Source organism: Stylophora pistillata, chromosome 1, assembly GCF_964205215.1.
Source record: "Stylophora pistillata chromosome 1, jaStyPist1.2, whole genome shotgun sequence".
Taxonomy (NCBI): domain Eukaryota; kingdom Metazoa; phylum Cnidaria; class Anthozoa; order Scleractinia; family Pocilloporidae; genus Stylophora; species Stylophora pistillata.
The window spans coordinates 6,377,268-6,401,697 of NC_142519.1; the positions used below are offsets into that span (position 1 = coordinate 6,377,268).

Sequence of the window (24,430 nt, forward strand, 5' to 3'; positions counted from 1 at the left end):
TTACAGAAAAACAAATACACTCTAGGTTTAATTACTTTGTTTTATAGATTTTAGTTCAAATGAGATTTCAAACCTAAATTAGAAAATTAACGCGTTGCAAGGTAAAAATATGATTTTTTTTTTACTGATTCACAAGTCATGCATTCACATTTGACGTAAACAAAAATACCTATAAAAATAGTCTGATTGTATAAAAATACCGTCTTTTACTGCTACTGCTGCTGTACACTCATATCGTTATTTCTAATACCTATCACTGAAGACTAATTATACGGTCTGATATGATTTCAGTTACTATCTCAAAGTCTATTCACATGGCGGCCAAGGAAAGCTAACCAAACTTATCCAAACCAGTACCAGCACAAGCTGCGCCACTTTCCCAACATCTGTCCGTCGCGCGAGTTACAAGAAACCAGAACAAAACAACAACAAAAAATGCTTTTCAAACCTTTTCGTCTGCTAACTAACTTAAAGGGAACACCTCTACTTGAGATACACTATTTCTGGTCTCACAAGCCCTCCTTAAACAGACGTCCCAACCTAGAAAAATCACTGAATTAAAAAAATTAACACACTCAGGATTGGAGAGTACTGTAGTTGGCATAAAAGATTAATATCTCCGCCAGAAATTCCCCACTTATAAGGTTTCCTATTCTTAGAAACAAATTTGTTTTAAGCTTAACTACGTGTAATTATTTTACAATTGAATATTTCTGAAATCCAGTTAACTGACTCGTACTAATTTAAAGGACTATTCCATTATGGATTAAGTATTATGAAAAATTTTATCTCGTTATTACAACTACATAAATTAGTCCAATCCAGTTATTTCCATTCACCACTCAAGGGCGATTTTGATCTGGGTGGAATTTAACCGTCAGAGGAATGTGTGTTATCAGCTGCGACAAGCAGATTTATTGGAACAACGAAGAGGCCGATTTTCAGTACTTTATACTGAAGTAAGAACAAGTAATTCGTACAGAATCCGCAGAAAACGGGAATAAAACCAAAAAAATTCCAAAAATTCCACAAAATTCCATCGGACAAATGCCGAACCCTTGGTCCGTCTCGCAACGCTCTCCAGAATAGAAAAGTAGCGTGACGTTCCCCGAAAAGCTTCCAGCTAAACAAATCGGGCAGTAGAAGTTGGTAGTATATTTCCTAAATGGCATATCCTGCAACTTATGCTAATGCTTCCGTTTAAAAAAGGTGACCTGAGTATAACCATTATCTTAAAAGTAGGCCCGTCTTCAAAGAAGAAAAAAACGCTGAAGGAAACAAGATTCTTTCAAATTATACATAAGTAAAAGAAACACATTCTCCATGCAAGACCCCTGGGGTTACACCGTAGATGAACAGGACTTTTGACTTTTCCAACCAGGAGACAAATCGGGTGATAAAGGATGGAAGTAGGGAATTACTCCAAAAATACAACATAACTGAAAGCTCTATCGCTTACTGAAACTCAAACCGGGTTCTCTTTCTTGCTGAGTACGCTGACAATGGACAAGGACCAGGTCAAAAGTTGAACGAACGAAAACTCGTCAGGAAAGATCGCCCAGTTTTTCGAAGGGTAGCCATGAGAGCGCATTCCGGTTGAGTGTCGTAAACTAAAAATTAAAGTAATTTTAACAACCAATCAGAACAAAGGAATATCAGGGGGAGCCAATCAGATTAAAAAAGTAAACTGTGAAGCGCGGGAAAACTGGAGCGATTGACCAAGTCACGATTTGTTTCAGTTTTGCTTCTGATTGGTTCATAAATTGACACGTGTTTTCTAGGCCAATCACACTGCGTAGTAAAGTATCCCAAAGAAGTTCTGGATTACGCTCGACGCTCTACTAAAAAAAATACTATGGCTCGCTCACCCGCTATCATATTTCTTCAGTACTCAAACGAGAAGCTTCTGAAAAAGTTATGAGCTCAAAGTTTGCACCAAACGATTGACTTTCCTATGATGAAACATAATTTTCAAGCCAGGTTGTGATAATTTCTTCGTATGTCTTCAGCCACTCGATATTTGCTTTTGTTCCCTCGATGGCCTGTTTACGAGCATTTTCACTTGTTCCTGCCTCAGAACGGTCAAAGAATGCCTTCATCTGCAAAAATTAAAAAATATATATTCTTGATAACACGCCAATTCCTATTTATAATAAATTAGTATAGGCACAAGGTCTACATGCTGTCCAGTTTTGGAATAATTGGACGAAAAAAATTCTGACGACAGCGAAAACTGGACGATGCCGTAAGCTGAGTCCGATTTGGCTGTCAGATGAATTTTTTCATCCAATTATTTCCAAAATAGGACAAACATGTAGCCCTCTTACTTATTAGTTATATAGCTAGTCAGTTGTAATTGGGCATTGCTCAGTCAAGCTATTATTCTTTAATGTTCTAAAACTGTTCAATTAAGGATTAATTGGGATAGTTTGATACTATTCAAATTAATCCTTAATTGGACAGATTAAAAAAACTAAAGAATAATAGCTGTTCTGACAATTTCGGCTATACAATTAATCAACCAATTTGACTGCCATTCAAAATTTTGCGCTAATCAGATATATTTCATGTAGTAAAACGCTTTGAGCTTTGAACGACAAACAACAAATCAACCTTAGGCGCTGATAATGAAGTTTCTCGATCCATCCATGAAAAATTTCACATTTGAGCGCATAAAGGGCATACTTTACGTCCCGGTGCTTGTAATATTTAACAAATGGTAAACACCACAGCGTACACTATTGAGTTATGGTGCACGCGGGAGGTTGCTAAGCACGAAAGAAGCGTAAGAGTCGCTCGAGGCGATAGCCGAGAGCGACTCTAGCTTCTTGAGTGCTTAGCAAACCTCCCAAGTGCATCCATAACTCAATAGTGTACGGTGTGGTGTTTACCATTTGTTTTATAACATAACATTGATACATTGTAGCTAAAGAGTTCCCTTTTATTTAACAAATCTTACGTGACCAGAAAAAACAAGCGCGCGCGGAAAAATAGTCTTTGTATTTGCTCACGTCAGCAGCGTCCACCCATGGGCAAATGGGGGACGCTAAATTGACCAATCAGAGCGCGCGCTTTACTTTGGTTATGTTATAATCCCATTTCGGGGACAGATTATTGAAACAGAACTAGTGGATTAGGGAATTCATATTAAAAGAAATCAAACCTGTTCCAGATCAGCCTCGGTACTAAACTGAGTCACACTGTTGGTGAGGCTCGTCAAACGGAAAGTACTGGTACTGAACCTACAATAAATTCATAATGGCTTTAAGAAATGGATGGGAGAAACCAAGGCCTTACGATCAGCGTTAGACTCCAGTTTGGACTCCGGTTGAGGAAGTCTTGTCGGATTACTGTGATGACCCTTGAAGCGTTCTTGGGTAAAAAAACCTCACTTTCACAGTGCCCCTCAGCTCTCTAACCAGGAGTAGAAATGGGTACCGGAGAATTGTCAGAAAAGACAGACGAAATTCTGGGTGGGGAGGGGTGGTGTAACCTGTAATGGACTGGCATCTTACAAGAAAGTAAAGGTACTCCTAGTCTGCGATAAGCTCTGGCGCTGTGGGTCCCAGACGAAGGGAGGGGAGGAGACGTAACCATAGCTACGTAGTGGGCTGTCACGCTTTGCCAAACATACCAACAAAACACACATTACATACGAACCCAATACTTAGCTAACTTCGCCAGTGAGAATTTGGTTAAGTATCTAGAACACACCCGAATCCTTTTCGAAGACTCAGGTTTTCTCTCAACTCACGCTCATCACAGGAGCCTAACATAATCCTCATTTGGCAAAACATACGGCTTTCAAGAGGCCATGTCAACCACTGATTCAGCGAGTCTTTTAATAAGCCTTATAGAGAATCGCCTTTAAATAGAATGGAACTTTAAAATAATCAATTGTAGGTAGATGAATACAAAAGGGGTACGATTAAACCTATAGCGAACAAGGATTGTTGCAAATGGCGTAAAGACAAACGGAGTAACTCCACTTTAAAGACTGCGCGTTATGCTGCATAATCAAAGACGAAGACACCGCTACGTGGCCTCTTTACATTTTGTCATTTATAGTTTTTGAAGCTCATAAAGCAACAGAATACGAATGGATACTTACATGTCAAACAAAGCCTTCCAATTATTTTGAACGAAGGTCCAGGCCAGGTATTTCCCAACAGGATTGGAGGCAACGTAACTGATAACACTGACAGCGTCCTGGGAACGAATCTTGGATGAGTCCAGAGAATATCCTAGATACCTGATGAATAACACACAAAACGTCTATACAAAAGACGTCAATAATTTGAAGCTGACCCTGTAACTTCCGGTATTTTATCAGTAATAGTCTGTTCTACCTGCTGTACATATCCTTGAAAAGTGGTTGAGAGAATTAAGTGTAATATGAGGAAAACACCCTCTTACTGACAGACTTATCTTTTCGTATAACACGTTTGAACGAGAGTATATGTTGATACTGTTACTATTTATTACTTATGAAACTTATAGGGTTAAAGTGGGTCTTAAAGTAAGTCTTAGAGTGAATAAATAGGAGCTTACTTGTTCAGGATCCAAGTCTCACGCGATGCAGCCAGTGCGTACATAAGTTTACTCTTCTCTGATGCTTCTGTAGTGTTCAGGAATTTTTCGTACAACCAGTTCCACTCTTCTTCGCCAGTGTTACTGATGCCATAATAGTAAACCAGGGTTCGGAGGTCTACATCTATTTCAGCCCTGTTTCAAGAAAAGTGTGTTTCTATACTGTTCGTAAAAAAGAAATTAAATGATCATGCGAAATAAAAACGTCAATTTTTAAAAGACCTTCGTTAATAGCCAGATAACAGCGAAGTTTTGGAAAGTATTTTAGAAGGAGTCAAGAGATGATGTTGTTGTCCTTTAAATACAATGAAGCGTTAATTGCTCTTATGAAGATTTCATACCATGTTTGCGGGCGTGTGGTCACGTGATAACCACATTTTTCGGAATTGATGGGATACCATATTTTCTTGTGTATGGAGGCTCTGCTTCTCCGCTTCGCGCAGGAGCATAAAAAGTATCCATATTTTGGGAAACAGCAGCTGCTCCCAACCTAAAAAAGCTATGACATAAATACATGACATGATAATTCTTCACCTTTTCCCGCTTTTCCATTCTTTAAAAATTTGAGTTGCATTTTCAACACAGTCTGAATCCCCTGCGCTGCAGGCTGCACGTAAAATGGCGCTGCGAAGGTATCTGAAGAAAACAGACACGGCATTTAAAATACGCATGTTACTCACTGCACAAAGAGTGGCCGGCAATCAGTCTGGACAGACCTACTCACTCACCGTTTAATGTGGTTATCATCTTTCTTGTTTACCCATCCGAGTTGATATGCAAGATTTTTTACTTTACTCCTGATCAGTCTCTGCAAACATTAGATGAATCAAGGACGTTGACATGAACAACATCAAACACTTAACAGCCAGGTCAGTTCAATTAATGACATGTCGTTGCCATTGAATGTTACTAATAATTATAAAAAACAATACCAATGAAATGAACCAAGGTTAATAACGGCTTTTCAAGTAATTCTTTTTGTCCTTACGACTCTCTGATGGATGGTTAAGGTATACAAACCTGAAAGTTTCCATTTGCAGGTCGGTCACTCAGAATGTGTTCAAGGAAACCCAAACTGTTCAGTGCAGTCTTCCAAGGAACATATTTAGTTTCTTTACCCAAGTAATTCAAGGTGCCCAGAGCAATGTCATATTTCAAGTATCCAGCCCTGAAATAGATGATAAAAAATAACAGTGTTAATGGTTCAATAAGGAAAAAGAAGAGAGAACATACAGCCACGTTGATTTTAACTGCTTTATGCTTTAATTCCAAGAAAGCTTCAGCTAATTATCTACTATTAATTTTATTATCCACTAAATGTGCACATTTAGCATTGGCTAAACAAATGTGGTGCAATTGGGAAATTTCATTCCTTTACTATTTTCATCATCAAGCCATTTACAGTACCTGGCCAAGTTGAAAGCGTCATCAATTAAACTTGATCTGTCCTCAGTAGAAAAAACCTGTAAGCCAGAAAAGTTTTCAAAATAATTTAAGTGAAAAAAAATTGTGAACTAAATGTAAGAAAATTTAAGTCAAATAAGAGGCTAAAAAGTGGAAGTACTGGTGGTTCTAATTTGTCAGAAAAATAAAGATTTTTTTAGGAATATCACCTCTTTTTGTGTATCAAAAAATAAAAATTGATAAAGATTGATATTGCTTGTTGATGCATTAGCCTGGAACTTTGTTTAATTGATCATTGGGCTAATATTAACATCAAAACTTGACTTATCTAGTGAAAGGAGTAAGTTTCTAAAGAAACTATAGTGCTGCATCAGTCAGGGGATCGAGTATTACAAGATAATTTGGTTTTATCAACTGAGTTTAGAACGTAAATTGGCCACCATAAAGAGTATCTGATTAGCTCACGTTTCAAACATTAGCCCTTTGTAAGAGTAAAGAGGAATTAGAGGCAAAGATTTATGTAGCCTTTGCCAGTCTCTCAAATGAAGGGCCAAATAAAGTGGCAAATTTACCTGATCAACTTCTTTTGTCTTTTCTTATTTAGTACTTACCGTATGATTATTTTCTAGTTGTTGAATGAGTGCTTTCCAGTTGTCGTCATCATAGTGCACTCTGTAGTATCCTACTTGTTTAAAGTTGCCTTTGATCCATTTATCTTTAGGCCATGTGAACTTAACTAAGAAGTTAGAATATTTAAATAACTGTTTTTTAAAAAATAATACATACTATGAGAATGAATATCAATATCAATGAATTATCATAACATTGAGGGTCCCCTATGTACACCCCTTTGTAAAACTTAGTCAGGTAAAAATATTTTGCCTTTTCATGCATCACAAATTATATCCAAAACTCTTTCATGTTCATGCAAAATTCAAGACAATCACGTTGAATCACTATTTTATTTTTTCTTGTCTTGACACAATAAAAGATGATGTAATGTCTTATCTTGGTTGTTTCAAGAACCGGTAGCGGTCTCTTTTATGACTTTTATCAATCCAAATGAAGTCCATCTCCTATAGAAACCTATAACCACAGCCATTCAATAACTATATGTACATATTTGAAACAGTAAAATTGCCAGAAGTTCATCGGAAACACAAAATTGTCCATGAATCATGTTTAGTTCAGCTCTTAATTCACGGTTCACGTTTAAATAAACAAATTTGTTCATGTGGACATTAAAAGAGCTTACCATCTTAAATCACAATTCATGAATAAATAAAAAATCAAATTACAATTAAAGGGAAAAAAAATCGCCTAATCATGCTTCTTATAAAAAGTATAGGGGACCCTTGAAATTGCACACAAAAAATTTCCAGCTGAGTGCATGATAAAGTAAGTACCAGGTAATTGATCAATTTGTAATGAATGACTGAATTGTCTTATCTTTTTTCATTTTTCTTCTTCATTTTTATCATATGTGGCTAGTAAGAGTGCAAGTAAACAATTTTATTGATGAATAATAGATTTCTTAAATAATCAATCTTATAATATTATAGGAGACTAATTTACTTTGAAGAAAACAATAACCAAAAAACTGCGCTAAATAACCTTTATGAGACGAGATGTTCATCCATTTTGTTTGAGGATCTTGGGAAGCACCTTCAAACACGTAGGTCAGAGGTACATACCACTTATAGCTGATAAGAACAAACAAACAAACAAACAAAAAATCAAGCAAACAACACTTTCAATGAAGTTTGAAACAAGGGATGGGTACAATACTGTAATCTATTTATGATATATGGTCTGTTTAGCACTATAGTTGTTGACTCCTGACTAAAGGACTTCTTGAGCCAGTACCACTCTCCATTGACATTGGTGTCACTTTAATATGTCTTATAGCTCAATAAGCAAAAATTTAAGGTGAAGAGAAAACTGTTTTCTGATTGGCTACTAAGATGGGATTACCTGTTTTGTTCTATCACAAAAAGAGGAGTGATTCGGGTGTTATAAGCTAATAAATTAGTGTTCCAGCAGGGCTGTCATTAAAAGCCGACAGGGAGCAGAAACCCATCCCTTGTGATCACAAACAGAAAATAAGTATTTTTGAACTGATTCTAATGTCAATGTCTGGCTAAAAAAGTGTTACTCAATGAAAATCCTGTCTGAGAAGGAGCAAATACCCCATGCTTGCTACAAAAACAATTCAGCTGTTGTCTCAGTTCAACTCTGCATACATCTATTAAATTTTTCACTGACAACCCAGACCAAAAATAAGGGAGAATTCTCCTATACACAGTGAACAACTCAGATGATATAATGAATGAAGAAAGAAGATGACAATAATGAAAAAGATGGTGGTGATAATGGGGATGATGATGATGATGATCGAGGAAGAGGATATTGGAGAGCTAGCTATTACAGCCCTAAACGGAACAAAGACCATAGAAAACTGAAGCAGCAGCGTACTTGAACTGAGATGTCACAGTCACATTGGTGTTGGGATCCAACAGAAAATGTTTTTGTATGGCTTGAGCCTTGTCTGTGTCACCAATGCGTGTGATTGTCACCACAGGAAATCCCATTTGTAATGTCCAAGTGTCCATAATAGTTTTCACATCCATGTTGGCTTTCTGTTATTTTTTATTTCAAAAATAATAAAAAAGAAAAACAGACAAAAATAGGAAAACCTCTCACTTTTTTGTAATTATTTGCTAGAATGATTAGGTAGAAATAGGGGGGCATTAGGGCCTCTGGGGAACTGCAAAACCGGGGAAAAAAACCTCCAAAACTGAAAAACCGACGAAAAAAAGGCAACAAAACATAAAACTGCATGCAAACCTGACAAAACCGCTACATTTTCACCTTTAAAGAGGTAAAAAAGGAAAAACCAAAAACCACATTGATAGAGTTTTCGTGAAAACCGAAAACTGATTTGCAAAAACACGTAAAATCCGCAAACCGCTCTGAACATTAAAACCGAAAAGCTGAACCTTTTAGGCCCAAAAACCAAAAAAGCGATCCAAAAGACAGTCAAAACCGCAAAACCGAAAATTCCAAAGCCCTCCTCTAAAAATGATAAGTGTCTATCAGCAAAGAATGGTTTTTTGGGCAAATTTTTAATTAAGAAAATTTAATTTGTTTAATAAGGTTTGGATATTGGCAACACATATGCATGTATGTATTGTGACATATATGTTGCAGTTAATTTTTGTTTCCAGTAGATTTTTTAATCAGGTAATATTCAACGGCCATTAATCTCAAACAATAAACTAAGGCAAAATTTAAAACTGTTTCAGAAGCAGCTATTCCACAAATAGTACTTGGCATATTTTTCACTAACCAATTGATAAAATGCAAACAAGATGCTTACCTCTCCTAAAGCATTCCAAAGGTCCTGAGTTTCAGCATTCCTATATGCATACTTTCTCAAGTAATACTAAAGACAAAAAGTATATCTCTTTGATTATTTAAAAACTAAAATAACCACGGTTCAATCAATTCACATCTAGTTGTATATAGTACATTTAATTTATTGATACAACTTAGCAGTTACAACACTTTGTCTTAATCAACAAAAAGTACCACAGTATCATAAAACATATCTATACTTACACTAAGACCCTCTTTAAATTTCTCTTTTCCAACAAAACCTTCCAACATTCGAATAATAGAGGCTCCCTGAAAATAGAGCAAGAGATCTCTAAATTGCCTTAAGTTTGTAATGTCATATTTTGAAGTGTGGATGTGAATATTAATGTTGGGAAATATACTTAAATGATGTGAAAACTGCAGATTAAAGTGTGTTGTAAGTTGTGACCATACAACCACAAATATATTGATAGACTTTACAGCCTTTGCAAGCACATAGTTTAGCAACTCAAAATCTTGCTAATTGATCAACAGAGAATTTATTCTGAATAAAGGCTGATAGTTTTGAAAGAAACTGTTTGGGGCTGCGTTGGTGGGAGTAACGAAATAATATGGATATATCAACAAAGTTGAAATGGTAAATTAGCCACCGTAATGATTACAAAAGCTGACGTTTCGAGTGTTAGCCCTTCGTCGCAGTGAATGACGAAGGGCTAACGCTCGAAACGTCAGCTTTTGTAATCATTACGGTGGCTAATTTACCATTTCAACTTTGTTGATAATATTATATCCAGAGAATTTATTCTGTTGACTCTATAAACACTTTTCTGAGAGGGGGATTTGTTTTAGTTAATTAAACACCTCTATAATACAATACTGACAATTAATGGAGTCTCACGAGCATGCAATTATTTATAATCAATTTATCATCAAGACAGAAAATGTAAATTATATTTTAAAATTAAATAATCTATTAATAAAAATGAGTCATTTGCTAATGCCAACCTTGCTGTAGGAAATCCTATCAAATAACTGTTTGATTTTCTTGGGATGGTCAACTTCAACTGATATGGCATGAGAGCTTGCCAATGAGTCAAGAGGAAAAACCCTCTGAAGATCTGACAATAGGAACTGCTCCATCTGTAGAGAGAAAATTTTTTTAAATTAGTAGTCACAATTAGAAACTCATTATTTTCATGATGCTTCATCAACATGTTTGGAAGTTATTAATTTTTATATCAACTGGATTGTAGTTCCTTCAGAGTTAAGAAATTAACATGTGTACTTAAAGAGTCTCGTTCTAATGTGGAATTATTTGCACCTGCATCTACTGTTTCTGCATAAATGAATGATAAAGTAAATCAATCTATTAAACGGTCAGCAAGTCAGCCAGCCAGCCAGACAGTCAGTCTGTAAGTTTGTCATTGGATAATTCATTCTGTCAGTCAGTCAGTCAATCAGTCAGTCTGTCAGTATGTCATTTTGACCATCTGTTAATCAGTCACTGACACTCAATCTTTCAGCCAGTCATTTAGCAGGTCAATGAGCAGGTAAGTCAGTCAGCCAGTCTGTTCATCAGTTATTCTTCAAATCAGTCTGTCTGTCAGTCAGTCTGTCTGTCAGTCAGTCTGTCTGTCAGTCAGTCAGGAAGTCAGTCAGTTACCAACTCAACATTTCTTCTAGTAATTACAAATGGAACAATTGCTTTTAACAGAGGCTACCAGAAATAAAGTGCAACAAGAATAATTTGTTATTTGTGGAGCAACAGTGAAAAAACCCAGCTTACCATTTCCCAATCTGGTTGGGTGTGATTGACACCTAAGTATTCTACAAAACTTGCAAAACCCTCATTCAACCACAAGTCGTTCCACCACTTGGGAGACACAATGTTCCCAAACCACTGAAAGATGCAACACATTTCATTAAGATTAGGAATAAATTTGGTAACTATACAGTCAAGTAACATTGTAACACTACCATGGGAAGTTCAATACCTTCACTTAGTCTTTGAATGACAATGAACTTTGTTAAACATTAGGCCTTAAAATATAAATTTGATTCGAAGTGAATTCTCTGGAAGCAGGGTGTGCCATCAACTCTAATATTACTTAGAGTATATCATGTGGATTTCATCAGATCCTCAATATATGAAAATTAACTGGACAGTTATATGTGATTTTCATTTCATACCTGATGAGCCAGCTCATGAGAAACCACCACAGCAACTCTTTGTTTGTTGGCTTCAGAGGACACACCCTCATTGAAGAGCAGAGCTGTCTCACGATAAGTAATTAATCCCCAATTTTCCATGGCTCCAGATGAGAAATCTGGTATCGCAATCATGTCTGAAAAAAATTTTGGTAATATTGAAAGGATGGCCAGGACTTAATCTTGAGCCCTGGTGTAAATTCTTAGTTTTCATATTCTCAACTATTACTTGAGCAAACAATTACCACAAAATGCCTTCCTGCAGCAGAATAGTTTCATATTCCTACAGAATAAAACCAGTATATGAATTCAGGTCATGTTGCCTCATGTGGCATTGCCCCTTTAGCTAAGTAACCTAGCCTTGCATGGTCATGTGGCCACAGACTGGATTGACTGGCTTTATAAAAATATATTTTGAACTAAAACAGATAAATAAATTTATTACACGACTCGAGCAGTCAGAGGGCCAATAACTAAAATCAACCAATCAAAATGCTCTATTGCCGGTCCAATATTCTCTAAGTATTGGACCGGGCACTGTCCTGAAAGGTCCCGAATGATACCGCACTTGTGTCCCTTTGAACTTCAGTTGTATAATAAATCTCTTATTAACCAAGCTTGCTCGGGACCGTACTGGAAGAATATCGGCCCTCGGTCTTTTTTGTACGGACCTCACTGCGCTTGGTCCGTAATGTCAAGACCTCAGGCTGATATTCTCCCAGTACGGCCCTCGCGCTTAGTTAATAAGATATATGTCACCCCTGTTGCCTTTGTCTGTTAGTACAGTCAGATTCATTCTTTGTTTTTGGCATTTGAAAACAGGGGGGACATATATAATTACACTAATGGGCGAGGTCACTCAGTTTGATTTGGGGCGACTTGACAATGAGCTTACATGAGCATTCACACCAATATTGCATCTTGTTTACTGAAAACCTTATCTATAAAATCTTATTTTAATGTCTTTGTGTTGCTAGGCTATAATGGGCTTTATTATACAACTCAGGAAGTCAGAGGGCCAATAACTAAAATCAACCAATCAAAATGCTCTATTACCGGTCAATGTTCCCTCAGTATTGGACCGGGCATTGTCCCGATTGGTCCCGAATGATACCGCACTTGTGTCCCTTTGAACTTCAGTTGTATAATAAATCTCTTATTAACCAAGCTTGCTCGGGACCGTACTGGAAGAATATCGGCCCTCGGTCTTTTTTGTATGGACCTTGCTGCACTCGGTCCGTACTGTAAAGACCTCAGGCCGATATTCTCCCAGTACGGCCCTCGTGCTTGGTTAATAACATATATATAATGTTAAAAAAAACAGACAAACACAAACCTTGTTTAGGAAGAGGATAACCCAGGTTATAGTATTCCTCATAGTATGTGATGATACCATTTCCAACATCCAGTGCAAATTTTGTTTGGTCCACTTGGGCTGGTGTTGTCCACACTCTGAGCTGTTAAGAAATTCAAAAGTTGGTAGATTTTTTTAGACAAAGTTGTATGTATACCTTTCTCGTGTTTCAGTCGTAATCCCAAAAGGGAGGAAGCATTTTGCAAATGTGGCAATCACTTAGCGCAGTCTTGAGAAGAACTGTTGCTGGTAGTGGTGAATGATGTTTTGTTAACCTCAGCAGAAGTCTGATTATCAGTCAAGTGAAAAAGTTGTGTATAGACAACTCTCGTGCAGACAGTCAGATCACATCATTTCATGTTACCCCTGGTTTCAAACCACTCACTATACTAACACATTTTCACTTGAATGCATTTGAATGCACTTGAATGCTTACTCAAAGGCAGTGTATGCTTATTTTGGGCCATGCTTGACCAAGAAAATATTGCCTTTTCTGGGACAAGACATTATTTTAAGGTTTTAAGGCCACACCAATAATTCTCAAATCTATAATCATAAAACATTTAACAACTGACTCACTGTGATGTTCTTATGCTGTCCAGTGGTGGCATTAGTAAACTCGAAGTCACATACAATAAATGCCAGCAAGTATGTAGACATGGGGACTGACTTCATGAAATGTGATTCTATTCTCCCATTAGACAGCTGTTCTTGTTTAACCACTGGCATATTTGACAATGCTTTGTAGTCTTTCTCATGGACAATCACGGTGGAAAATGTTGCTTTCATGGCAGGCTCATCAAAACACGGTAAGGCTTTGCGTGCATCAGTTGGCTCAAATTTTGTAGTTGCAAGGCGTCTGAAACAAAAAGCATACACTCTGGTTTTATAATCAGGTTGGTGAAGTGATACCAAGGACAGCTAAATTCTGTAAAATATTGAAAGCAATTAGATTATGAACTGGAAGAATCTGTTGCAAGACTTGTATCCCATTTACACCAAAGCTTAAACACGATTTAAAGCTGTTTTGTTAAACACCCTTTAAAAGTGTCTTCTTAATAGAATTGGTAAGCTGCTGAAACTGATGTTTGTCAACTTCAAATTAAGCACAAAAAAATACAAACAACAACAAACATATGAAACATATGTATGAACTGCGGTTATGAAATGTATATGTGCACGATCCTTCGCAGTAAAGCACTATTTGAGCAATAGTGAAAATCAGACCTGAAAAAATTTCAGGCCTGTACAGGCCTGAAATTTTTTCAGGTCTGATTTTCACTATTGCTCAAATAGTGCTTTACTGCGAAGGATCGTGCACATATAAAAAAATACAAGTTAGCAACTACATGAAACCAAGGAAAATTCAGTTTTTCAGTTCTCTGCATGTTTCTGATGTTCACACAGTTAAGTTTAGTTGAACTCAAATGATATATTTTGGTGTGAATAGGGTATCAGTCTTTCCTGCTCTACAAACTCATGAATGCTGTAATGAGAACCACCTGTCACAAAGCTAAAAAAGATTTTTCCTTTTAAATGTTTAACTGGGAAGATATGTTAATTAAGGATTGAAGAAGCACTCAGAATGTAGTGTCAGGTTTGGTATCCGAACCTACGCTTTGCATATGAGACCAAACAAATTACTTGAAATGTGCCATTTAAAGGTGCTACACTTTAAGATATTAAAATGATATACATTAAACAAGCAGTTTCCACTTGTATCCCAAAGACAACCTGAGCTTTTACTTCAAAAACTTCATTACCCATTAAAAAGAAAAAAGGTGCAAAGTAAATGCTTCACCATAAGGAAGCAAGGACATATTTATTGCATACATTTTTATTTAAAGACAAAATATTTCCAATACAATATCATGCTTGCTTTTCTACAAAGATTTCCTCTACATCACATCACTAAAAAATTATTATATTCTTTCCTGGAGAGGTGCATTTATAGCTACCATATTTTAACTTTGTATCAAAAAAAGGTACTCTGATTAAATCAATATCTACAATTTACAACATATGTTAACAAAGAGATGTCAGTTCAAACAAATTTTCTGAAGTCCTTGATATTGGAAAGGATGCATACTGTTTAATAACAAATACATAATAATGTGCAAATAATTATCCAGAAAGTACATACTGAATCAATACAATTTGAAGTTTCATTATCAAAAGTTTATCATATACCGAAAACCATAACAGCAGAGTTATTCCAACTCACTTCCGGCCAGTAAAATGCATAAAAAATAGTGAATAAGAAAGTTGATAACTTTCACACTTTCTTGAAAATAATTACCATCATATCCCAAACTTACCCACCTCGGTTCGCCTTTTTCATTTGTGTACGTACTTATGTACAAGCCATTCAGTTGACTAGAAAATCTCGATTTATAGGACATAACCAATACATACTCAGCGCCAACTTCGAGATCTTTCTCCAGTTCGAACCCAAAGTAATCGTTTTCCGAATATTCAAAGGTCCTTGAAGGGATTTCTTCTCCTGGGGTAGTGGCGTTGGATGTCGCGTTTGCATCGCGTTTGTAAACTTTAGCGTGAGTCACGTTCATTTCCTTAATATGAATTAAAATGCAGGACATGACATCTGATTTTTCCGTGATATTTATTAAGATGGACACGTTTCCTTGAAAAGTGTTTAACTCCAAGTACGGATCTAGGTAGACATTGTAGTGAACGGGACGAATATTTTGGGGTAGTCGGATGTTCTCCCACGGCTTCACAGGTTCTGCTGTGGGTGTCATCACGGTCACGTTGAAAATTGGGCCGGACGCGTTTGTAGATGCGTTCATGGGAGCTGCTGTTGATGTTAACTCCTCAGTCCCTGCAGTTACTTTAGGTTCGTCCGTAGGAACTGGCCTCTCCCCTGGAGCTTTACCTCCCTTTGCATTTTCTTCCAGAGCCTCATTTCTTGCCCGACGGGCGCTAAAAACACCCGAAATCACTGCGAAAAATATTATCAACACAATCGCAAATACAACCAACCCGATTGCTTTCGATCGCGTGACAACAAACTCTTGCTCTTTTTTCTCATCTTCCCCATCCTCTTCGAGTTTCAATTGAAATTCATCGTCTGACATCCTGCTTTTTAGGACTTTTTTTCTCCTTGGAAGAGAAAATCAGCTCGAAAACGACCTTGAGGCAAGCCGTGCTACACTTGCTCTTTGAATTAAATGATACTCCTTAGAAGTAAGACTCTGGTCGGTAGTCATATGCACGGGAGATTCCGGCTTACAGTTCCCTACTCCGCTCCAGCCGGAAGACGAAATTATTCAGGGAGTTTCAGTTTTGTTTCGCCTGTTTACTTCTATTAGGAATCTAAACAATGTGCTGCATGCTGATGGTAGCGAAAGCTAACGGTACGCATGACGATGAAAGATCAGTCGTGGCTAAAGGACTGGAACTGGTTTAGTTCGTTCCATTTGTCTAATCTTTCTAGTAAACATGTGTGAAAGGGGATCGGATAGCATGGTCGAAAAGATTCTAACTTTCGCAACTTCCTGGTTTGGAAGAAACCGTTGAATTTAGAAACAAAAAAATGAGGGGATTTAAGTGAGGAAAAAAAAAGTTTTCCTCGCCTCCGTCGATGTTTCTCCGGTATGCTTTTGGCTCAATAAAGGTGGTGGCGTTTTTCCAATAAGGAAAAATTAAGCGGATGAACCAACAACCACCTAAATCGGCATGAAACGACCGGAAAACCAAATTAGCGGCAAAAGGGAAAAAACAAACAAACAAACAAACGCACGAAGGACGCGAAAGGATTTTTTTTTTTATTGAAATCCTAACATTAATTTGGTTTCTAAACACAACCACTCCGAAATAAATCCTTAAATGTCTACTGTTGCGTAATTAGATTCGTGTATAAAGTTTGGAAGACCCAAAATACATATATCTTATTAGACGTTTCGTTGTGTAGTATCGCTGAGTATTTTTACGAGTTGTGCCGCATTTTGACGAGCCCGTAGGGCGAGTCAAAATACAAATAACGAGTACAAATACTCAGTGATACTACACAACAAAACATCTAATAAGTTATTTATTATCCAACACGCCAAACTGTTATCTCAGTGCGGGCGAATTTCGCGGAATTTCATTATTTCATTTCTCGCGAATTTCGCGTGACAGAAGTATGCGAAGCGGAACGGAATTGGCGCGTTGTTGTGTTGCTGTTTCTATTTTCTTCATTAAATGAAGAAATTTTCTGGTCGTCAAGCTGTTTTTCTTCGTTCGATTCATCTAATGAACTTGGATCTATATTTGACAGCCATTCTGACTCTTCGTCGTCGGAAATATGATTCAAATTGTCCGCCATTTGTTTCTTTTTTCGTAACTACAATCTAATTCTTCGCTTGCGCGATGCGAGAAAACCTGTTTAACCGGTAGTCCACAATAGACGAGTACAAATACCGCGTGATATTTGTACTCCTCTATGGCGTTATTTGTACTCGTCTAGGTGTAGTTGGATAATAAGAGTAGATAACCGTTTGAGCAATCCGTTGCGTCGGTGGTGAAAAAGGAGGGGGACGGGTGTCCGTCCGGGTGTTGCAATATATTAATTTCTCCCTTTAGCCCTAAGCACTTTTGAACTATTTACTGACGTTCAAATTCGGATGTTCCCTTGCAAGATCCATGACAGGCTGTTTGAACTGGGAATACATCATCTAGCAGGGTCGACTGGCTTTTCATCCGAAAGAATGTTGAACAGAGACAACAACCGTTGTCTGTCTTTCATGCTTACGGTATTTTTTAACTAATCTCAGTACATATGCGTTATTAATCAAGCGTGAGGTCAAAATGGCTGGATTTTGGCCAAGTTTTTTTTTTTTTTTTTTTTTGCATTTTTATGGACTGAGACAAAGTCGAGGTCCATAAGATGCGAAAAAAGAACGAGGCTAATATCCAACCATCCAAACGTACCGTTTGGTTGCAGCGTGACATGGTTGTACGACCCTTCTTAAATCTCAGTCAGACAAAAAATAATGGTCTTCGACCTTGAGAAGTACTATGCTCGCCAATATACTCCCCATTTTTCCGAAAAGGGTGTGTCATTTTGACGGTTCAGTCTCGATAAGCAAAAGCTGAACACATGCACCAGTTGTAGAAACACGTCAAAATTCGTTTAACTGCAGAGCCAGACGCCGATCAATCAAATTGTTTTAAAATAAACAAATGACAGCTTCTCTCTAAAGGAATTATTTAACTGCCAAAACCGCATTGTGGCTAGCGTTCCTCTTTCTTACGTACTTTTAAAACTAATGTACGATGCTAGAAAATATAGGACTGAAGACTGCCATTCCAACTGATTTTTGTCATTCTTCTTTCAGTTGGATTCGACGGATTACAGCCTTATTTTTTCATGGTTGACACAGGTGAGGCTCAAATATGTGGTTTACTGTGTCCATTGAAGGGGCATGTCACACAATCCTCGTCCAGTTTGTGGGAAGTCCTACAATGTTCGCTTAAGGGGCTTTGAATCCACTATCAAACTAATCCTTTAACTTGATAAGAAGAAAAATGATAATCTCTCTCTCTTAATTTTTTTTTATATTATCTTGTTTTGAGACGAATAGCAGGACTTTTGACTCTTCACGCTCGATCTCAAACCCTAATTTTTCCAAATGTCTATACATTTCTCAGGCGCACGGTGCAATAAAAACATATCATAATTTTCCTTGCTCTCAACCCTTTTCTGTTTCTTCGTCTATTTAAAATTTCAAGGACATTCGTGAGGCTTGAATAGTCACAAATTATATAACACTTGTCAAATGAAAACTAGACTTACCTCGTCTCGCCTTTTTCGTTTGTGTAGGTACTTATGTACAGGCCATTTAACTGACTGGAAAATGTTGATTTATAGGACATAACCAATACATACTGGCCACCAGCTTCAAGATCTTTTGTCAGGTTGAACACATAATAATCATTTTTCGGATATTCGAAGGTCTTCGAAGGAATTTCTTCTCCTGGGGTAGCGGCGTTGGGCCCCGCGTGCGGATCGCGTTTATGAACTTTGGCTTCCGTCACGTTCATGTCATTGATATGTATCAGTAGATAAGACATGTAGTCAGATTCTTTGGTAACTTCAACCAACGCTGAGACTTTACCTTTAAAAGTGTTTTGTTCCAAATGCGGATCTAGGTACAGATCATAGTGAATTGGTCGAATGTTTTGCGGCAGTCGGATTTTATACCACGGCTCAGGTCCAGTTGGTTCCTTAGTGGGTTTCAATTCGGACGTAGGCCCTTCCCCGGTCGCTCTGACTGGTTTTTCCGTCGTCATCTCTGCGAGCGCGTCTTTTCTCGCCTTTCTGGCGCTAAATACGCCCGCCATTACCCCGACAAAGATGATCAACAAGATCACAATAACTACCAAGACGATTACTTTTGTTCGCGAGAGAAAAAATCCTTCTCCCGACTCCTTTTTCTCTTCTCCCTTCTCTGTCATTGGAACGCCTTCGTACGACATCTCGCAATCCTTGCCGTGTAGGAATCAAAGGGAGGAAACGATGTTCAAGGGGTACCAAGATTTAAGAAGGAGCGCGTCTGTCTGATACCTGCGATACAAATATGACACTTTTGTATTTGTAAAACACTACGACAAACAACAGGTTGTCATCAAGTCGCTTTCTAGCCAATCCGCGCACGAATCCCATACAGCGAGAAACGTTGTCAAGGTTAATTGACAAAACTTAACATCCCAGATTAGGCCAGATTAGCAACTTCGAATCCTTAGATCGTGCAAATATTGAACGCCAAAATTAATTCCGATTACAAATATTTGAAACTTTCAAGGAAGTACAGAGAACGACACTACATCTTGTGGCGTGGCTGACTGAGACGAAATACTCACGTCTCCGAATGTTGAACATCTCCGGTCAAAAACAGACCACTTTACTACTCTGGACATTGTTTTCTTTCCGTCATAGCGACGCAAAAAGGCCATCTCAGAGGTCGAAGCTTCACAACTTTAGTCGCTTAAGGAATGTCGAATAGATAGAAAAGAAACAATCTCGTTGTCACACTGTTTAGTATTAACTGCAGTTAAGTCGTCACGCAGGGGATTGTAGATTTAGCTGAACATTAACCTTTGGATAAACCAGGTGCAGGTGGAAATGAATGCAGGATGGTCGTCTCCTTTGCAAAGTTTCTTTCACTCTAGCCACGCAATACTCTTTTTCTACCACAAAATTTGGCGCTTTTTCGGAGAGCAGTGCTTTGTAACACAAACGTTTATGCTTATTTAAGGGCGGCCCAGGTAAACGCAATAATTATGCACACGTCTTGAAAGTGGCAATATGCAGAGTAAGATTAATCTTCGTTTTAATAAAATCCCCTTCCCTTCCAAACTTCTTCGTGGACGTGCTTGGGTACTTCAAGCCCAGAAGACAACGGCTGCGGAAAAACCCAACATTTGTTTTCACACTCGTGTTCGAATTGTTTTGAGGTGCACATTTCCATGTAAAAGACATATGGACCGTGTCCCTCCTTGGCGAGAGAAATATCTCTAAACTAGAACCAACAAACGTCGCAAAATGATGACTGACTAACAACGGTTACCCCTGGTAACGAAATGTTTTTGACACACAACAGCCAACTTGTTTACTGATATAGCAATGAGAAATTTATTATAATTTGACAACAGAGAAAAGCTTGCATTACACAACCCGTGAGAAAAAGCACACAATGCTGCAACTGAAACTGTCTTAATAGCCAACACATTAACAACAACTCTTTTCAAAGCGATCACATAAATGTAGCCATAATTACCATTTTTTACACTGCATAATATAATACGAAAATCCGTGGACTTTTCAATGTCATCATTTTGTGTTACATTACATACTTACAATATCTCATTGTTATGTTAGTTGCAATTATTTTATCACTAAGTACTGTACAAAATATCGATATCTGTAGATAGCTTTCTTTACCCGGCCCCACCCAACACTGTGACATTCCGATGCGTGAACTTGATCAAACTTGAAATTCTCTTTAACAATATTATATAATACAAAGAAACCCAAGTGACGATTCAGGAAAAAAAAAAAAAATCAAAATCTTCCAAATTTTGCGACTCATTAAATATTTTTATCACCTTGCGAGCAACTAACTAATCCTATAGAAAAGAACTTTTTGCTGGTGCAAAAAGTGAAAGAAATTAATGCCATTAATCGACTGAATGATCACTTGCTAAACTGAGAGAGGAAAACTAAGTTACTCAAAAAAGTACATGTCACAAAGGTCAACAAACAAGACTTCACCAGGGTGAGGTTTAGTTACTGTGCTATCACTTACAGTGAGCTGAGAGTACACCAGCTACACAATCAACCTCAATTGTCAGATGATTTTTTTTTCTTTTACTTTTTGTCTAAAAAAATGTTTAGGATTAGAAGGACAGAAGAATCAAATTTTGTTGTACAGAACGACATGAAAGCTTCCGTGAGGGACGTGTTCCTTTCCAAAAACTCCAAAAGTAATAACTCAGTGGAGCTGAATTTTTCCAAAAGTCTTGCTTTTAATTGGGAAGTGGTGTACTATGAGCTTCCAGTAGATGTCTTATTCCCTGCCCTCGACTCCACGAGGTCAGGATGCTACCATTGTAGGCACTAACTAGTATCCACATTTTAAACCTCTGCTGTGAATACGTTCACACATAGGAATGCACAATGAATTGACTAACAAATATTTACCTAAACCTAATGCTACATATACAGCCAAGCAGTAATGCAAAAGACATGTTGTGATAAAGAATACGCAATATGTTAGACTCAGGTTATAGTGTGGCTAAAAAACAAAAAAAAACATGTCTACATTACTGTACCACTGAGATAAAAATTAATAGTCAATACTATCTGTTTTAATGCTTAGGCTACACAAAGAATATCCCAAATGAATTCACTGTTTTTGTATTTTACACAGTTCACCCACTATTAAGGATACCCTCTACTGCCAATTTCTAGTTTTTAATTATAGCCACCTATGCAGAAAAAATTCCATAGGAATACTGCTGTTCAAAATTCCTGAAAGTAGCTCAAAAGTTCCCTATGCCTTGCCTACCGACAGATTTAAGTCCTTGCAGGAACCTGGCATATCTTATAAGGAGTTACGCTGCAATAAATTTCATTTCAATAATTCAGCAAAACAAATACAAAACAAGCATTTTGGGAAGAACAACAAGGATATATATCATAACTACAAAGAAGATAAGGGAATGCTTGAATCTTGAATAGAGAAATATATACCCGTTACTCAAGGAACTGAAACATAGTAGAAGGATTGAAGAAATTCAAGCACACTATGAGATTGTAATTTCCTGTTTAGTATACAGACAAAAATAAACTGGACTTGATGATATTTAAGAAAAGGTTTCTACTTTACTTACATTGAGAAAAAATCATGTAATTGATAAGTACCTTCATTAGGTCTCCTAAATAAAAACCTAAACTTGAGCATGATAGTTAATACCAAGATTAAAACTGTAACATGACATGACTCTCAAAACTGCTGAACAAGAAGTAATTAGAGGGAGAGCTTTAGAAAATGAAAAATCACAGTTAAACAAGTCACCCAACACTGTATTTGACTCCACAAACATGCTACAAGATACCTCTTATACAAACAATCATGCACTTTAGTCACATTTACTCACATCCAAGGACTGTCTTTTGAGAAATAAAGTCAGTTACATTTCAAATTAATGTAGCAGCTGATCATCCCCTTTCACTTGGGCATTCCTACTTAAGTTCTCAATAGCTTAAATTTTCTGAATCTTTGAGCCAACAATGACAGGATTGTCTTTTGATATCTTTGCCCTGCCATCAGCTTTGTAGTCAAAACTGCAGTCATGTTTATCAGAATATCTGTGGAGGCCACAATAGACATTCCCACATCTGCATTCAAATCCTAAAAAAGTACACATAAATATGTAAGGGTTATATATAAATAATTAAGCACAAAAAAAATAATATAGCACAGAGAAATTATTACAATCAAATCAAAAGGTAGTGGTATCAACTTCCATGAACCATAGACATTTTCCTCATCAAATGTTGCCTTCAAGCACTCGTGTCAAATAATGAATGAGTTCTTGTACTCAGTGATTTTGTGATCCCTTAGGTGCACCTCTCAGTGGTAATTTTAAAGATGGAAATCTTCACAAGCTTGCTGCTGTTGTTGTTTTTGTAAATTTCAATTTCTACTCAGGCATACATGTAACTCTCCTCTTCCTCATCTCTCACTGAGTAACCTGATAAGTTAGTTACTCCAAAGTCTTTGCTAACCGAGGTTTTAAGGTGCGAAGGAGCAGAATGCTCTGATTTGGCCAAATGACACAATTCATCACACTGACAAAGAACAATCAGAGTAAAACAACAATGTTGCAGTGGTTACAGTTCTAGCAAGGTCATGCTCACTGGATTACAAATTACTGGTGCCAAATTCAAGAAAAACATCAAGAAATATATAAAGCAGAGGCTGAGAGGTCATTGAAGCACCTTGGATGTAGAAATTTTAAGTGAATTCTCCCTGATTGGGCCAAAATTTAAGTAAGTATTGTTGTGCATAATTGCCATTATTTCAATGTTGCAACTTTTACAGAATGAAAGCCTTAAGGCGATTCCTTAGTATTGCACTGCACAACCCACTGACCCAGGGGCTGTGAGTCGACTTCAAGTTAGGGCGGAAGAGCCCCTGGGGGCATTGTCTTACAAGACTAGTTCCAAATGGTCGCAGTCGTTCTCGTTCTGATTGGTGCCAGAAAATCTTGTGTTTTTCTTCCCAATCAGAGTGAAGTGTGATTTAGAATCCTTTTGTGTGTTTTAACACGGACCTATACAAGAAGCTCGGTTGCTCACCATGTTTGTTTGGGCCATACGACAGAGCTTTGATCAAGGTGAAAAGTTTCAGTCTGAGAACACAATGTAAGAGAAATCGATCAGATTGTCTGCAAAAATCTCACTGGAAATTATACTAAATACTTTCGCAGGTATCACAAGAGAACATGTTTAAAAGTTTGCGAGGTTCGTTATAAAACACGATGGTTGCAGGCGTTGATATGTTGCTTTAAACGTTAAACGAGATGTAAGCTTAAATCTTTCTAGATGTTTTGTATAATTTGCTGTGAAACTTTGCCAATCCCGTGAAGTTATTTCGTCGCACGGGCCACGCAGGCATGTCAAGAAAGTGGTGCTTATGCAGCCAGTAATCTTCGCTTGAAAAAAAAAGAAAAGCTAAGCGTGAAAATTTTTGTTTATGAGATGTGGGTAGATGACCCTGTACTAAGCTGACATTTACAATAAAGCAAACCCACCCTCTCCATCCAATTTCTTGGTCTTTGGTTTTGTTTTCCCCAATGAAAGAAGCATTGATTCCTAGTGATCAACTTAGGTATTTAATTTGGTCTTCCACAATCGACAAAAGAGATGAAATGACAGTGACAAGGGAACTAGAAGAGAATCTGTGGCCTTTCGAGCTCAAGAAT

General features: G+C 37.4%; 2 protein-coding genes and 1 long non-coding RNA gene across 7 annotated transcripts in view; 1 reads left to right on the forward strand and 2 right to left on the reverse strand.

Annotated features, from left to right (window-relative positions):
- Positions 1-19,417, reverse strand: LOC111335938 (aminopeptidase A). 3 transcript variants are annotated; one of them, XM_022941946.2, is made up of 19 exons: positions 18,735-19,417; positions 13,514-13,793; positions 12,917-13,037; positions 11,563-11,717; positions 11,159-11,272; positions 10,378-10,512; positions 9,616-9,681; positions 9,374-9,439; positions 8,470-8,633; positions 7,609-7,697; positions 6,606-6,730; positions 5,998-6,053; positions 5,611-5,758; positions 5,319-5,398; positions 5,125-5,226; positions 4,552-4,725; positions 4,112-4,252; positions 3,164-3,242; positions 1-2,099 (listed from the first exon to the last, which is right to left on the reverse strand). In XM_022941946.2, exons 1-19 carry the CDS (start codon positions 19,415-19,417, stop codon positions 1,953-1,955), a joined length of 2,925 nt encoding a protein of 974 aa, XP_022797681.2. In that variant the 3' UTR covers positions 1-1,952. The 3 variants fall into 3 exon arrangements, with proteins under 3 accessions (XP_022797681.2, XP_088588642.1, XP_022797680.2); XM_088732516.1 differs by lacking the exon at positions 18,735-19,417 and adding an exon at positions 15,350-16,305; XM_022941945.2 differs by lacking the exon at positions 18,735-19,417 and adding an exon at positions 15,257-16,305.
- Positions 17,336-21,008, forward strand: LOC148741011 (uncharacterized). The gene is made up of 3 exons (XR_015991504.1): positions 17,336-17,691; positions 18,277-18,321; positions 18,810-21,008. It is a non-coding gene; the product is annotated as an uncharacterized LOC148741011 (long non-coding RNA).
- LOC111335939 (AN1-type zinc finger protein 6) overlaps positions 20,547-24,430 on the reverse strand; it is a 10,222-nt gene continuing 6,338 nt past the window's right edge. For all 3 annotated transcript variants that reach the window (XM_022941948.2, XM_088732530.1, XM_022941949.2), the window contains one exon: positions 20,547-22,854. In XM_022941948.2, coding sequence (XP_022797683.1) covers positions 22,706-22,854 — 149 coding nt within the window. In that variant the 3' untranslated portion in view covers positions 20,547-22,705. The remainder of the gene's footprint in view (positions 22,855-24,430) is intronic.